Below are 17756 nucleotides of genomic sequence, written 5' to 3' on the forward strand. Positions count from 1 at the left end.
CATTTTGAGTTTATTTTTGTGTATGGTGTTAGGGAGTGTTCTAATTTCATTCTTTTACATGTAGTGGTCCAGTTTTCCCAGCACCACTTATTGAAGAGGCTGTCTTTACTGTATATTCTTGCCTCCTTTATCAAAAATGAGGTGACCATATGTGCATGGGTTTATCTCTGAGCTTTCTATCCTGTTCCATTGATCTATATTTCTGTTTTTGTGCCAGTACCGTACTGTCTTGCTTACTGTAGCTTTGTAGTGTAGTCTGAAGTCAGGGAGCCTGATTCCTCCAGCTCCGTTTTTCTTTCTCAAGATTGCTTTGGCTATTTGGGGTCTTTTGTATTTCCATACAAGTTGTGAAATTTTTTCTTCTAGTTCTGTGAAAAATGCCAGTGGTAGTTTGATAGGGATTGCATTGAATCTGTAGATTGCTTTGGGCAGTATAGTCATTTTCACAATGTTGATTCTTCCATTCCAAGAACATGGTGTGTCTCTCCATCTGTCTGTATCATCTTTAATTTCTTTTATCAGTGTCTTATAGTTTTCTGCGTACCGGTCTTTTGTCTCCTTAGTTAGGTTTATACCTAGGTATTTTATTCTTTTGTTGCAATGGTAAATGAGAGTGTTTCCTTAATTTCTCTTTCAGATTTTTCATCATTAGTGTATAGGAATGTAAGAGATTTCTGGGCATTAATTTTGTATCCAGCTACTTTACCAAATTCATTGATTAGTTCTAGTCATTTTCTGGTAGCATCTTTAGGATTCTCTATGTATAGTATCATGTCATCTGCAAACAGTGACAGCTTTACTTCTTCTTTTCCTATTTGGATTCCTTTTATTTATTTTTCACTCTGATTGCTGTTGCTAAAACTTCCGAAACTATGTTGAATAGGGGTGAGAGTGGACAACCTTGTCTTGTTCCTGACCTTAGAGGAAATGTTTTCAGTTTTTCACCATTGAGAACAATGTTTGCTGTGGGTTTGTCGTATATGGCCTTTATTATGTAGAGGAAAGTTCCCCCATGCCGACTTTCTGGTGGGTTTTTATCATAAATGGGTGTTGAATTTTGTGAAAAGCTTTTTCTGCATCTATTGAGATGATCATATGGTTTTTCTCCTTCAATTTGTTAATATGGTTTATCACATTGATTGATTTGCATATATTAAAGAATCCTTGCATTCCTGGGATAAACTCCACTTGATCATGGTGTGTGATCCTTTTAATGTGCTGTTGCCTTCTGTTTGCTAGTATTTTGTGGAGGATTTTTGCATCTATGTTCATCAGTGATATTGGCCTGTAGTTTTCTTTCTTTTTTTTTTTTTTGTGCAGTACGCAGGCCTCTCACTGTTGTGGCCTCTCCCATGGCGGAGCACAGGCTCTGGACGCGCAGGCTCAGCGGCCATGTTCCACGGGCCCAGCCACTCCGCAGCATGTGGGATCCTCCCGGACCAGAACACAAACCCGTGTCCCCTGCATCAGCAGGCGGACTCTCAACCACTGCGCCACCAGGGAAGCCCTAGTTTTCTTTCTTTGTGACATCTTTGTCTGGTTTTGGTATCAGGGTGATGGTGGCCTTGTACAGTGAGTTTGGGAGTGTTCCCCCCCTCTGCTATATTTTGGAGGAGTTTGAGAAGGATAGGTGTTAACTCTTTTCTAAATGTGTGATAGAATTCTCCTGTGAAGCCATCTGGTCCTGAGCTTTTGTTTGTTGGAATATTTTTAATCACAGTCTCAATTTCAGTACTTGTGTTTGGTCTGTTTATATTTTCAATTTCTTCCTGGGTTAATCTCAGAAGGTTGTGCTTTTCTAAGAATTTGTCCATGTCTTCCAGTTTGTCCATTTTATTGGCATATAGTTGCTTGTAGTAATCTCTCTTGATCCTTTGTATTTTTGCAGTGTCAGTTGTTACTTCTCCTTTTTCATTTCTGGTTCTATTGATTTGAGACTTCTCCCTTTTTTTAATTGATGAATCTGGCTAATGGTTTATCAATTTTGTTTATCTTCTCAAAGAACCAGCTTTTAGTTTTATTGATCTTTGCTATTGTTTCCTTCATTTCTTTTTCATTTATTTCTGATCTGATCTTTATGATTTCTTTTCTCCTGCTCACTTTGGGATTTTTTTTCTTCTTCCTCTAATTGCTTTAGGTGTAAGGTTAGGTTGTTTATTTGAGATCTTTCTTGTTTCCTGAGGTAGGATTTTATTGCTATAAACTTCCCTCTTAGAACTGCTTTTGCTGCCTCCCATAGGTTTTGGGTTGTCATGTTTTCATTGTCATTTGTTTCTAGTTATTTGTGATTTCCTCTTTGATTTCTTCAGTGATCTCTTGGTTATTAAGTAGCGTATAGTTTAGCCTCCATGTGTTTCTATTTTTTATCGATTTTTTCCTGTAATTGATAGCTAGTCTCATAGTGTTGTGGTAGGAAAAGATACTTGGTATGATTTCAGTTTTCTTAACTTTACCAAGGCTTGATTTGTGACCCAAGATATGATCTATCCTGGGGAATATTCCATGAGCACTTGAAAAGAACGTGTATTCTGTTGTTTTTGGATGGAATGTCCTATAAATATCAATTTAGTCCATCCTGTTTAATGTGTTATTTAAAGCTTGTGTTTCCTTATTTATTTTCATTTTGGATGATCTGTCCATTGGTGAAAGTGAGGTGTTAAAGTCCCCTACTATGATTGTGTTACTGTCGATTTCCCCTTTTATGGCTCCTCTACTATGATTGTGTTACTGTTGATTTCCCCTTTTATGGATGTTAGCATTTGCCTTATGTATTGTGGTCCTCCTATGTCGGGCGCATAAATATTTACAATTGTTATATCTTCTTCTTGGATTGATCCCTTGATCATTATGTAGTGTCCTTCTTTGTCTCTTGTAATAGTCTTTATTTTAAAGTCTATTTTGTCTGATATAAGAATTGCTACTCCAGCTTTCTTTTGATTTCCATTTGCATGGAATATCTTTTTCCATCCCCTCACTTTCAGTCTGTATGTATCCCTAGGTCTGAAGTGGGTCTCTTGTAGACCGCATATATATGGGTCTTGTCTTTGTATCTGTTCAGCCAGTCTGTGTCTTTTGGTTGGAACATTTAATCCATTTACATTTAAGGTAATTATCGATATGTATGTTCCTATTACCATTTGTTTTGGGTTTGTTATTGTATGTCTTTTCCTTCTCTTGTGTTTCCTGCCTAGAGAAGTTCCTTTAGCATTTGTTGTAAAGCTGGTTTGGTGGTGCTGAATTCTCTCACCTTTTGCTTGTCTGTAAAGGTTTTAATTTCTCTGTCGAATCTGAATGAGTTCTTTGCTGGGTAGAGTAATCTTGGTTGTAGGTTTTTCCCTTTCATCACTTTAAATATGTCTTGCCTTTCTCATCTGGCTTGCAGAGTTTCTACTGAAAGATTAGCTCTTGGGTATTCCCTTTTATGTTATTTGTTGTTTTTCCCTTGCTGCTTTTAATATTTGTTCTTTGTATTTCATTTTTGATAGTTTGATTAATATGTGTCTTGCAGTGTTTCTCCTTGGATTTATCCTGTATGGGACTCTCTGTGCTGCTTGGACTTGATTGACTATTTCCTTTCCCATATTAGGGAATTTTTCAACTATAATCTCTTCAAATATTTTCTCGGTCCCTTTCCTTTTCTATTCTTCTTCTGGGACCCTATTATTCGAATGTTAGTGCGTTTAATGTTGTCTCAGAGGTCTCTGAGACTGTTCTCAATTCTTTTCATTCTTTTTCCTTTATTTTTCTCTGCAGTAGTGATTTCCACTATTTTATCTTCCAGGTCACTTATCCGTTCTTCTGCCTCAGTTATTCTGCTATAGATTCCTTCTAGAGAATTTTTAATTTCATTTATTGTGCTGTTAATCATTGTTTGTTTGCTCTTTAGTTCTTCTAGATCTTTGTTATTTTCTCCATTCTATTTCCAAGATTTTGGATCATCTTTACTATCATTACTGTGAATTCTTTTTCAGGTAGACTGCCTATTTCCTCTTCACTTGTTTGGTCTGGTGCATTTTTACCTTGCTCCTTCATCTGCTGTGTGTTTCTCTGTCTTCTCATTTTGCTTAACTTACTGTGTTTGTGGTCTCCTGTTTGCAGGCTGCAGGTTTGTAGTTCCCATTGTTTTTGGTGTCTGCCCCCAGTGGCTTAGATTGGTTCAGTGGGTTGTGCAGGCTTCCTGGTGAAAGGGACTAGTGCCTGTGTTCTGGTGGATGAGGCTGAACAGGGCAAAGAAAAAAAAGGAAAAGAACTTGTGATCCTCTTGATAGATGTCAAAAAACTTTGACAAAAATTCAATGTTAATTTTTCATTAAAAATATATAGCAAATGTCATACACAATAGTGAAATATTTTTAAACTTTCCTATTTAAATGGAGAATGATGAATGTTCTCTCTTACTATTCAGTACTTCTTTTCAACATTGTGCTAGAAGTCCTAGTCAGTACAATTATATAGAAAAAGAAATATAAGGGATAAGGATTAGGAGGAAAGAAAGAAACTGTCATTACTTGAAAGCAACATGATTATGTACCTAGAAAATATAAAAGACTCTATGGACACACTATTAGAATTAATATATAAATTTAGAAACCACTGGATAAAGAGTCAGTATTAAAAATTGTACAATAACATCAAAAAAAATAAAATACTAAATTTAACAAAATAAGTGCAAGATGTGAACACTGCAAACTTCAAAACACCATTGTAAGAAATTAAAGTAGACCTAAATAAGTGGAAAGATATGCCATGTTCATGGGTTGGAAGTCTGAATATCATTAAGGTGGCAACATTTCCCAAATTAATTCACAGATTCAATACAGTCCCTATCAAAATTCCAGCTTTTTTTTTTTTTGACAGAAATTCACAAGCTGATTCTAAAATTCATTTGCAAATATAAGGGACTCAAAATAGCCAAATCAATCTTTTAAAAAAAGAACAAACATGGAGACTCACAATTCCTGATCTCAAAACTTACTATAAAACTACAGTAATCAAGGCAGTGTAGTACTGGCATAATAATAGACATATAGATCAATAGACTATAATTGAAAGTACAGAAATCATACATCAATGGCCAATTGATTTTGAACAAAGATGCCAAAACAGTGGGGAAAGGATAGTATTTCAACAAATAGGGCTGGGCATCTGGATAGCCAGTTGAATTAGTTTGAACCTCTACTTCATACTGTATATAAAAATTTTCTCAAAGTGGATCAATGACCTAAAGATAAGAATTAAAACTGTAAAACTCTTAGAAGAGCACATGGGTGTATAGTTTCTTGACGTTGGATTAGGCAGTAGTTTATTAGATATGACATCTGAATCTCAAGCAACCAAAGAAAGAAAAACAGATGAATTGGACTTTATCAAGGTTAAAAATTTTTGTGCTTCAACTGACACTATCAAGAAAGTGAAAGACAACCCACAAGATGAGAAATATTTGCAAATCATATATCTAATAAAGGACTAGAATCTAGTATATATAAAGAAATCTTACAACTCAACAATAAAAACACAAATAACCCAATTAAAACTGTCAAAGAATTTAAGTAGACATTTTTCAAAGAAGAGCTACAAATGGCCAATATACAACATGAAAAGATGTCCAACATCATTTATCAATACAGAAATTCAAATCAAAACCACAGTGTGCTATCACCCAGTAGGATAGCTTTAATAAAAAAGGTGGACAGTAACAAGTGTTGGCAAAGATGCAGAGAAATTGAAACCCTCATGCTTTGGTAGTGGGGATATGAAATTGTGCAGCTGCTTTGGAAAACATTTTGTCAGTTCCTCAAGCAGTTAAACATAGAATTACCCAGGAATTCCTCCTCTAGGTATATATCCAAACAAATTGAAAAATATTCATACAAAAACTTGTACATGAATGTTTATAGCAGCATTATTCATAACAGCCAAAAAGTAGAAACAACCCAAATATCCATCAACTAATAGATAAGTAAAATCTGGTATATTCATTCAATGGAATATTATTCAGCCATAAAGATGAATAAACTACTGATACATGCTACAAATGGATGAACCTTGAAAACATTATGCTAATGAGAGAAGCCAGTCACAAAAGATCAGATATTGTATGATTCCATTTATGTGAATGTCTAGGATAGGCATATACATAATGACAGGAAGTAGATTAGTGATTCCAGGGGCAAGGGGTAGGAAGAAATGAGGAGTGACTACTAGTAGGTTCATGATTTCTTTTTGTGGTGATGACAGTGTTCTGGAATTAGGTAATTATGATGGTTGTACGACCTTGGAAATATACTAAAAACCCGCTGAATCATGTACTTTAAAAAGGTCTTTGTGGTATGAATTCTATTTCAATTAAAAAATTTAAACATCAATTGTATTTCTACTTACCAGCAAAAAAATGATAGAAATCATAATTCTGAAAATACCATTTACAATAGCATTAGAAATCTCAAATATCTCATAATACAATAGCAAAAGATATGAAAGACCACACTACAGGAAAATTAGAAATCTCATGGTGTATATGTTTAGATATAAAAAAGGAAGAAGGTTTCTGCCTAGCTTTCAATGACTCCCTTTTTCTTAGAACTGACTGCCACATCACAGAAGTAGGTTGTTTGTCTTGTTTGTACTTCATTCTCCTAGGACCCCCGTTCTAGCCACTATTTTTCTGACAGCAAAATTATCAGGAACCAGGTGACCTTCTTTCATTCAGTTCAAAGTCCACATTCCTAGAAGAAAAGAAATACCTCAGCTTAAGAAAGACAATTTAGAATTAGGACTGCACTGAGAATATAAAATCAGAACTGTTGGTGGCCATCCTTTACCATGTACAGAAATAATCAAAGATAGCTGGACCATGTAAGAGAAGACTAAAGCAGAGGTATAGAAAAAAGCAAAGGTGAGAAGGCCAGAGCTGAAGTTCTGATGACTTTCCATTTCTTGGTTTCAGTCCCTCGTGATGCCTAGCTGCATTGCTGCTTTTGGATTCTGTGAGATAGCTATGTTCATGTAATACATTTCCACCACCCACCACATGGGTTTTTTTTAAATAGCTTGAATTGTTTCTGTTGCTTGCAACTGTAGTGAAAATTAGGATGTTTACTATACTTCCTACTAGCATGAGACTTTTATGAGAGCAAAAGTCCCCCACATTTTCAGCATAACCCTGTGGAAAACAGATAAAAGATGCTTCCTATCAGGCAAATGTTTTATTATACACATACCCCCTTCACATACATATATTATATATACAACCATCCCAAATCTTATGAACATTATGATTATATAATTCAGTTCTTATATGCAAATTCAAGTATCCCCAAATAAAGGTATATAATTATACCTTTATACATAACATACATACACTATCTGCATTTTCTTTCTCAGTAACTTACACAATGAAGGGGTCATAGATTTACCCTACTAAGGTTGTGACAACAGCCTTTTCAAAACAATACAAATTTCAGTTTTTCTGACCTCTTGTCAGACCATTTTATTAAATGATAAAAACTGATATTTATTTCAGAGAATATAGTTGCTAAATGATTGTTTCCAAATGTGCTTGTAGGTTCAACAAATATTTTAATATTTCATATTGTCAAATTGTAGGACCATATTTAAAAACAGAAGTATGCACCTTAGAGTACAAATATAATTAGAAATTTTTTTTATTCTTCCTACAACTCTTTCAAAAAATTTTTTTTTAGTTGTTTCTCACAGTTATAGTCCAAGAGATAAAATTTTTGGAAAAATATTTTTGCTATTTTTAAGATTAGGCAGTGTGAAAAATACACCTTTTTAGTTGTAAAAATTTTTTTTAACTTTTATTTTTAGCATCTAACCTTATCCTTTAAATGCATTCTCAATAAGAAATATGGGCTTTGTTTACTTTGAAGAAAATTGATTTGACATTAATAAGTTCATCTGCATTTGCTATGCCATTTTGAGTGTGAAAATTTAATGTACTTGAAGAATGCAAGGATAAAACCAGTGCCCGAGCACTTTGGAAGTGTGCACATTTAAATACTAGTCAAAAGGCAGTCTGCTTTTCTTTGTACTCTTTGGTGTATACATGCATTAAATTGCAAAATCAAGGACTCCAGTTCATTAGTGCTATCCTTTTCTTGATAAATAACAAAATGATAGTGTAATATTTGACAAAAAAATTGAAAGGAGATTTGCTTTCTCATTTAAAAATAAAATTATAAAGTGCATAAATATGATTAGCATATATCAGGAACTGCAAAATAAAAAGTAATATTCTTTAAAAAATATTAATTCCAGTAACTTATGCACAGACCACATTATTTGAATTTATAGTTAGGATGTGAAGCTGTGTCAGGAATGCCTCCTATTTTTAATTTGTTTTTTTCTGGATTTTTTTTTAAGCAACTGACCCTTACCCCACTGGTCATTATCGATCCTGTTAAAGTAATTTTAAGTATTTACTTCAAATACATTTCTAGTTCACATTAAGGATTTATTTTGCTTTAAATACTTGGAAACTGGAACTTTAAAAACATGTAAATTAATATATTATGTGACAAAACTAAGAAAATATATGCATTTCAGATTATGATAGTGATGGAGTATGGGATCTGTTAATTTTATACCTAAGTGTACAGCTTAGGTCAGTTTTCTCTCAGAACCTTTTTTTTCCAATTGACAATCTCTGTAAACTTGTGTTTGTTAATAAGACAAATTCAGACAGTTCTCAGGACTTAGGGAGTGGAGTTGGGGTGGAGGAGCACTTATATTTTCTAAGTATCATTTCTAACAGAAATATAGTAGAAGTTTTTGTCACTTAGGTAGTAATAGCCGTTTGCTAGTATTCTGTAAACAAACTTGTATATAGTTCTCATTCCTAGCAAGACTTGCCAACACTGCCTTGAAATTTTGGGGTGTCCCCAGAATCTCTATAATTAGATTTCCAGATCCTAGTTAGTTTCCACCACTGGGAATAAATGTGTATATTCATTGTGCACCATCTTGTGATAATGTTTAGAAGTTCATCTATTAGAAATTGTTGGATAAGGGACAAAGTGACTCCTTATCACTTACTTCAAAACAACAACCTTCAAGGCGTTTCCTCCTATTCTTCCCACCCCACAAACAGTAGATTCCTTCCCTAATTAAATTAAATGCATTATATGGGGAGAACTAAGGCAGCTAGTATAACTAGTAAAGCAGGGCGGTTGAGAGATCAGGCTCTGGAATTAGACCACCTGAATTAGAATCCCAAATTTGCTACTTATTATTTCATAGTTTTGAACATGTTACTTAACCTCTTTATGAATTAATTTTCTCATCTGTGGAGATATAATAGGACTGCTGTATAGGCAGACAACCAAGGATGAAGAGACATTTGAGGAAAATTTGGAACATGTGAAAGAAAGCCCAAAATAAGTAAACAGAAAGTGGACGAAAGAACAACAGGATAATTCAGAGATGTAATAAAACATAATATAAACTAATCAGTAACATCAGAGAAATTAAAGACTAAATTGAAACCATAAAACAGAATAGCATGCTGTGAAAAAAAGAACAATTAAAGAAGAAGAGTGAGCACAGGGAAGTAAAAATTATGATTCGAAAAAAAAAATAGCTTAGCTGGAGGGCCAGAAAATAAAATAAGTATAATCTGAATGAAAGCAAAAAGACAAGGAGACAGAAAACATGAGACAAGAGGGCAATCTGGGGTCTGATACCCGACTAATAAAAGTTCCAGAAAGACAGAACAAACAAATCAGAATAAATAATTTGAGAAGATTCACTAGACTTAAAGTGAGACATATATCTGCACATCAAAAAGGCTTACTTAGTGCTGGTTAGGATGAATGAAAGTAGATCTACAAAGGAAGCAACGTTTCAGAACATCATGGATAGAGAGAAAGTCATAAATGCTTCCAAGGAACAAAAATTGAAGTAGTTTTAATGTTTTTATCAACAACACTGGATGGTAGAAGACAGTGGACTTAAAAATCCAGGGGGAAAATGATTTCCAACCCCGTGTTCTATACCCAAGAAAACTCTTAATTAAGTGTGAAAGTAAAATAAAGACATCGTAATACATTCAAGGATTCAGAAAGTTTAACTCTCATACATCCTTTCTCAGGCAGTTGTTCTAGGATGAGCACAGTCAAACAAAGCAGTTAACCAATAAAGAAAAAGTCAAAGAATCCAGCAATAGTGGATTCAGCCCAGAAGCTTAATGAAAGGAGGTTCCAGGATGACAACTATAGCACAGGCCTAGATTGCATTGGGAGGAAGATGGAGGGCTCAAGAAAGGAGATATATATTGGGGGAGTAAATGGGTGAGGTGTTTTCATATAGTTGCCTTTATCTTTGAAATATTGAATGAACTAAAGAAACTTTAGGTAGATATTGCTAGACTAAAAGGAAGGCAGTAAAACTTCAGGGAAAATAATATGTTGCTCAAGAAAGAAAAGCACTCCACTTGATTCTGCATTAAAAATATTTTTACCTTCTATGTATCACTCAAATTAGTCCATTCTCTTTAAATCTACTAATACTACCACTCTAGACTGTTACTGTAATTTTCTTTAATCTGCTCCGTCCTCTCTCAAATCCATTCTCCTACAGTAGCCTCTTAACTAGTTTTCTTGCATCTACTCTGTCCTCTCTCAAATCTGTTCTCCATACTACACTCCATAGATTGCTTTTTTCAAAATGCAAATTCAGTTATGTCCCTTCTTTGGTTAAAACACTTCAGTGGCTCCCCATAGCTCTTAGAATAAAAGATCCACATCATTAACATCTCCTACAAGTTTCTATACTATCACTTAGTCAGTCAGTTCCTAAATAGCAGTGGGGTGCCAGCTGCTATGTAGTCTTGCCTCACCTCCATAGGATTGACTGGTAAGGACACAGAGACCCAAATATATTTAAACAGTTTATTACTTACACAGACAGCAAAACATGATCAGCATGGTATCAGCTGCATGCATCCATAATCCCAGAGGATGACACTGAACTGGAGGGACCAGATGACGAGAATGATGGGTTGCTTTGTTTTTGAGGAGTCAACTCTAGGCTGCAGCTAAGCAACTTTATAGCCTACAGCTGTACCTGAAAGGGTCAAGGTGGAAAGTCCTATGCCTTACTAGAACCAGGAGACAGATGAGAAACTGCCTCATGGCAGCCTTATGCAGGATAGGCAGCTTCCTGCAAGCTAAGGAGGCAGATGAGAAATAGCCTTTAACAGTTCCTCGCAAGACTGCCTATCTTGACATGTCCCAGGGAGGATCAGAAGGCATTCTGTAACTAACTGAGCCTTGCCTAGGTGGAGACATGCAATCACCAGGGTGCCATGGTGGAGCTGTTTCCCTAGGAATATAGGCTGATCTTTCTACCACTGTAGTCTCATCTCATGCACTCTCATTTTCTGAGCATCAGCCACATTGACCTTCTTTTAATTTCTCCACGTGCCATGCTTTCTGTTGTTTAAAGCTTTTTCATATGCTATCCCTTTCTTTCTCCTACCCCTTTGCCTTGTTAATGCCATTCTTTTTTCAGTCCTCAGTCCAATTATCACTTCCTTAGGAAAGTCTTCCAAGACATTCCCAACCAGGACCATTCCCCCTATTATATAGCATTGTGCCCCTCTCCTTCATAGCACTCAGAACAATTTTATATTTACTTGTATAATCTTTAATTAATGTAACAGTAGAGACAATATACTAATATATTAGTTTATTACTTAATTTTAAAATGCTATCACATATGTAATTTCATTTTATCTTTTTACCTCTGTGAGGTAACAAAATAGGTAGTATTATTTTTTTAAATAAATAAATAAATTTATTTATTTATTTTTGGCTGCTTTGGGTCTTCGTTGCTGCGCGCGGGCTTTCTCTAGTTGGGGCGAGTGGAGGCTACTCTTTGTTGCGGTGCGCGGGCTTCTCATTGTGGTGGCTTCTCTTGTTGCGGAGCACAGGCTCTAGGTGCACAGGCTTCAGTAGTTGCAGCACACGGGCTCAGTAGTTGTGGTGCACGGGCTTAGCTGCTCCGCGGCATGTGGGATTTTCCCAGCCCAGGGCTCGAACCCTTGTCCCCTGCATTGACAGGCGGATTCTTAACCACTGCACCACCACGGAAGTCGAAAACAGGTAGTATTATTTTTAATCCCTGTTATTGTTGTTGTTTTTAACAGAGAACAATCCATATTAGAACTCATGTTTTCTTACTCTAGTTTAGGGTGCCCTGTACTTCACCACTGTGTTTTTCATGTAAATACATTAAATATAAAGCAGCATACAGTAGGTGAGAGGAGCAAAGAAAATGCCATAAGGGCTTGAAGGAGAGAGAAATCACTTCCAATTTAGGTGATCAGTATAGATCTCCATGACAGAGGTGCCATTTGAGTTGGTCTTGAAAGCTGATAGATAGGCTTCTGGTAGACAAAGGGTCTTCTAAGACAAGAGGTAATATCAAAGGTACAGTCCTAGAAAGTCTTGGGACTATTTGAATACTAATGGCAAATGAATGTATTTTTTTGGATGTCGGGTTAATATGGGCGCTAGAAGGGAGGCTAGAATTACATTGTGGAGGACCTTAAATGTGGAATTAATTTTGTTGGCAGCAGGAAGTAACTAACGTTTCTAAGTGGGCAAATGATCTGATCAGAGTTGAATTTTGGGAGGATTAATTAAGCAACAGCATATAGATAAATTGTAGCATGGTAGGACTGGATTCAAGGAAAACAGAGATCATGAACTGGGGCAAAACTTCTCAACCAGTAAGCCGTGACATACCTTGTAAAGTATAACGTTGAAACCTTTCAGACAAGGATCACTAGGAGCATACCTGTATTTGAGGAAAGTTAGGTATTTTTTAATTTGCCACAGCAAAGGAGAGCACAGCACCTGCAGAACTGTGGGTCATCTCAGGGAATTGGGAGGAGCCTATTATAGGAGTTCAGCTTGTGCCAGGTGATTCTTAGAAGGGTTTGGGAGAAGCAGAGGTCAATTCTAGATTGGGTGCTATCAGCAAGTGGGAAATTGGATATTTTGGTATATCTTATCTTGGAGATGGGAGAATTTAAAAAATAGTAGTCATTTGTGTTAGCCAGAAGAGGGAGATGTTTAGTTATTTTTGTGGTTCTTCAGCATCCTTGTCTCTACTTTCAGAAATAATTACACACTAGTCTTATATCTGTCTTCTACTACGATCATAGAGTGGCCTTATCTGAGTATTGTTTATATTCTGCCGAAATTGTTTATGTTCAGTTGGGAACACTATGGTTCAGCTGTCAGCTACCAGCTGCCAGGGATATTTTATTACTTTTTCAGTACCCAGTACATTGATCTGCTCAGCTCTCAAGGCATCTAACCAGTTGCCTCATATGGTGAGCAGCCTTATTCATTTACCCCTGGGTGCTATACATATATTATCATTGTTTAGATGTACCATGCCTTGAAAAAGTTGATTGAGCAACACACTGAAAATGAAGAGTAAAGGACCAAGAAAGATTACAAAGGTTTTCAAAGCTCTTCACTACCTCCAACATTTCTAATTCATTTAAAATCTGTGCTCCAGCAAAAATAAACTGATTTGTTTCTATAGTCTGTGGTTTGCTGCCTTTGGATATTATGCTGTCTATCTGGAACATCTTCCTCTGGTCCCCTTCTCATGTCCGGATCCTGTCTGTCCTTCAAGGACCACTTCAAATGTCTCTCCCTTCTCCCATGTTACTCGGAGAGTTAAAATCAAGAAAAAGCCTCCTTAAATATAATAAATGAAGAATAGATTATATATTTGGATATATTAATTCTAGCTTAGAGGGGTCAAGCTGGAAGCAATCTCTCCTTTCTATGAATTCATATAGCAAATTGGTTTATATCCCTAAAGCACTTATTTCTAACATTTATTAAATATGCATGGTGTCCTATCTACTAGCTGCTGTCAGTGGTACCATCAAAATGCCATGAGGTTTCCTTCTTTCCAGGTTCTTCAGGCTTAAGTATAAAGTAGGAAAAAAAGTTTCAAAACTCCACCCTCATTCTTATCTCATTCAGCAGGAGTTAACTGATGTTCAGTGCTATTTGGTTCTGTTTATATCAGGGAGGTTAAGAGAAGCTTATAGGTGACTCAGTGCTCCTTGTGAAAAGCTGGGATGGGCCCCATAGTGGGCAGGGACTGATTGTTATCAGAATATTTTTTTAAAAATACATATTAAAGGGGTTAACTTTTGAGGGAGTGTGAAAATCATAATCTTTTTGTACTGCCAGAAAGGATAGAGCTGGATAAAAATTAATTATAATTAGTCACGTTAATAGATGTAGTGAAAAAGAGGCTTTCTTTTCTTATATTAATTTAGGAATGACTGCCTGCAAAAAACCTGGGAACCGAGAATGTAAACATCACTGTAAAAATAAACATACATGCGGACATGACTGCTGTGAGTTCCAGAAAACAAGTTTATTTCAGGTTTTAAAAATTGAAAGGTCATTGAAGAATAATAATATCCTAATTATCTATGTATGATATTTATATTATGCAGCTTATAACTCAAATAATTTTCTTTCTTTTGTGGTTAACATTTTTAAAAAGTAAATATTAGATTAGAAATTTTGAAGGAATTTGGCTTTATATGAACAATACATAAAGTTTAACTTAAAGAATCTAGAATTTCTTTTCATAGGTAAAAATGGAGTTGCACAGAAGTCAGAAATGAAAGAGTCAACAGTTTCTTCATATTTATCTGATTTAAGAAACAGAAATGCTGTTTTATCTCTTCCTCCAGTAAAACGTCTAAAGGTTAGTTTTAGTAACATTTATCCCTTGTTCTGTAATTAAATGTATATGAATATCCCTTTATTTTGGGTATCAATTAGGTAGGTATCCACAGAGTACTTTAGGGTTACATAAAGGTTTGAGTAGGAAAATGACTATTATTCATAATACTGTTTCTATAGGAAAAGATACTATAGTTTTTAATAATTAATCTATAAATCCACTTTTGGCACATAGGGGCATAGTTATACATCCCTTTGCTTCATTAGCCTCTTTTTTTTTTTTAAACCAGAGAAGAGGGATATGTAGCTTGCTTTGGTTCAGCAATTGAAACTAGAAACTCTTGCCCTTTTGTGGCTCCATCTGTGGTGGACTGTGCTGGAAAGTCTGAAGTTGATTTTGATTGATGCACATAGATGAGTACTGAGCAAGAGTCTCCCTTTCAAGTGATGAAGAAATGGGAGTCCCTACTGGTTGATAGGCTAGTCACTAGCAGACTTACTCTAAGCCTAAGTCATCATATCCATGGCAAAATAATTGATGAGGCCACAAAACAGAGCCAAGAAAATGGCAGAGTGCCTGATTCTTTTCTAGGTCTTTTTTTTTTTTTTTAACATCTTTATTAGAGTATAATTGCTTTACAATAGTGTGTTAGTTTCTGCTTTATAACAAAGTGAATGAGCTATACATATACATATCCCCATATCTCCTCCCTCTTGAGTCTCCCTCACACCCTCCCTATCCCACCCCGTAGGTGGTCACAAAGCACTGAGCTGATCTCCCTGTGCTATGCGGCTGCTTCCCACTAGCTATCTATTTTACACTTGGTAGTATATAAAAGTCCCTGCCACTCTCTCACTTCATCCCAGCTTACCCTTCCCCCTCCCCGTGTCCTCAAGTCCATTCTCCACATCTGCGTCTTTATTCCTGTCCTGCCCCTAGGTTCTTCATAACCATTTTTTTTCTTTCTTTCTTTCTATTTTTAGATTCCATATATATGTGTTAGCATATGGTATTTGTTTTTCTCTTTCTGACTTACTTCACTCTGTATGACAGACTCTAGGTCCAACCACCTCACGTGTTAGTATATGGTATTTGTTTTTCTCTTTCTGACTTACTTCACTCTGTATGACAGACTCTAGGTCCAACCACCTCACTACAAATAACTCAATTTTGTTTCTTTTTATGGCTGAGTAATATTCCATTGTATATATGAGCCATGTCTTCTTTATCCATTCATCTGTCAGTGACCACTTAGGTTGCTTCCATGTCCTTGCTATTGTAAATAGAGCTGCAATGAACATTGTGGTACATGACTCTTTTGGAATTATGGTTTTCTGAGGGTATATGCAATGCCAAGTAGTGGGATTACTGGGTCGCATCATAGTTCTATTTTTAGTTTTTTAAGGAACCTCCATACTGTTCTCCATGGGGGCTATATCAATTTACATTCCCTCTAACAGTGCAAGAGGGTTCCCTTTTCTTGACACCCTCTCCAGCATTTATTGTTTGTAGATTTTTTGGGTCTTCTGCCCATTTTTGCATTGGGTTGTTTGTTTTTTTGATACTGAGCTGCATGAGCTCTTTGTATATTTTGGAGATTAATCCTTTGTCCGTTGCTTCGTTTGCAATTTTTTTTTTCCATTCTGAGTGTTGTCTTTTTGTCTTGTTTATAGTTTCCTTTGCTGTGCAAAAGTTTTTAATTTTAATTATGGCTCATTTGTTTAATTTTGTTTTTACTTTCATTACTATAGGAGGTGGGTCATAAAAGATATTGCTGTGGTTTATCTCAGGGAGTGTTTTTCCTGTGTTTTCCTCTAAGCGTTTTATAATGTCCAGTCCTACATTTAGCTCTTTAATCCATTATGAGTTTCTGGTGTATGGTGTTAAGTAATGTTCTAATTTCATTCTTTTACATGTAGCTGTCCAGTTTTCCCAGCACCACTTATTGAAGAGGCTGTCTTTTCTCCATTGTATATTCTTGCCTCCTGTATCAAAAATAAGGTGACCATATGTGCATGGGTTTATCTCTGGGCTTTGTATCCTGTTCCATCGAACTATATTTCTGTTTCTGTGCTAGTACCATATTGTCTTGATTACTGTAGCTTTGTAGTATAGTCTGAAGTCAGGGAGCCTGATTCCTCCAGCTCCATTTTTCTTTCTCAGGATTGCTTTGGCTTATTGGGGTCTTTAGTGTTTCCATACAAATTGTGAAATTTTTGGTTCTAGTTCTGTGAGAAATGCCATTGGTACTTTCATAGGGATTGCATTGAATCTGTAGATTGCTTTGGGTAGTAGAGTCATTTTCACAATGTTGATTCTTCCAATCCCAGAACATGGCATATCTCTCCATCTATTTGTATCATCTTTAATTTCTTTCATTAGTGTCTTATAGTTTTCTGCATACAGGTCCATGTCTCCTTTGGTAGGTTTATTCCTAGGTATTTTATTCGTTTTGTTACAATGGTAAATGGGAGTGTTTCCTTAATTTCTCTTTCAGATTTTTCATCATTAGTGTATAGGAAGGCAAGAGATTTCTGTACATTAATTTTGTACCTGGCTACTTTACCAAAAATTCATTGATTAGCTCTAGTAGTTTTGTGGTAGAGTCTTTAGGATTCTCTATGTGTAGTATCATGTCATCTGCAAACAGTGACAGCTTTACTTCTTCTTTTCCGATTTAGATTCCTTTTCTTTCTTTTTCTTCTCTGATTGCTGTGGCTAAAACTTCCAAAACTATGTTGAATAATAGTGATGAGAGAGGACAACCTTGTCTTTTTCCTGATCTTACTGGAAATGGTCTAAGTTTTTCACAATTGAGAATGGTGTTGGCTGTGGGTTGGTCATATATGGCCTTTATTATATTGAGGTAAGTTCCTTCTATGCCTACTTTCTCAAGGGTTTTTATCATAAATGGGTGTTGAATTTTGTCAAAAGCTTTTTCTGCATCTATTGAGATGATCATATGGTTTTTCTCCTTGAATTTGTTAATATGGTGCATCACG

General features: G+C 35.7%; 1 protein-coding gene across 18 annotated transcripts in view; it reads left to right on the forward strand.

Moving 5' to 3' along the window:
* Positions 1-17756, forward strand: part of HFM1 (helicase for meiosis 1) — a 147311-nt gene that overhangs the window by 81378 nt on the left and 48177 nt on the right. For all 18 annotated transcript variants that reach the window (XM_028489160.2, XM_028489158.1, XM_028489148.1 and 15 more), the window contains 2 exons: positions 14336-14416; positions 14660-14775. In XM_028489160.2, the coding sequence (XP_028344961.1) occupies positions 14336-14416; positions 14660-14775 (197 nt within the window). The remainder of the gene's footprint in view (positions 1-14335; positions 14417-14659; positions 14776-17756) is intronic.

The sequence above is a fragment of the Physeter macrocephalus genome, chromosome 4 (genome assembly GCF_002837175.3).
Source record: "Physeter macrocephalus isolate SW-GA chromosome 4, ASM283717v5, whole genome shotgun sequence".
NCBI classification, from domain to species: Eukaryota; Metazoa; Chordata; class Mammalia; order Artiodactyla; family Physeteridae; genus Physeter; species Physeter macrocephalus.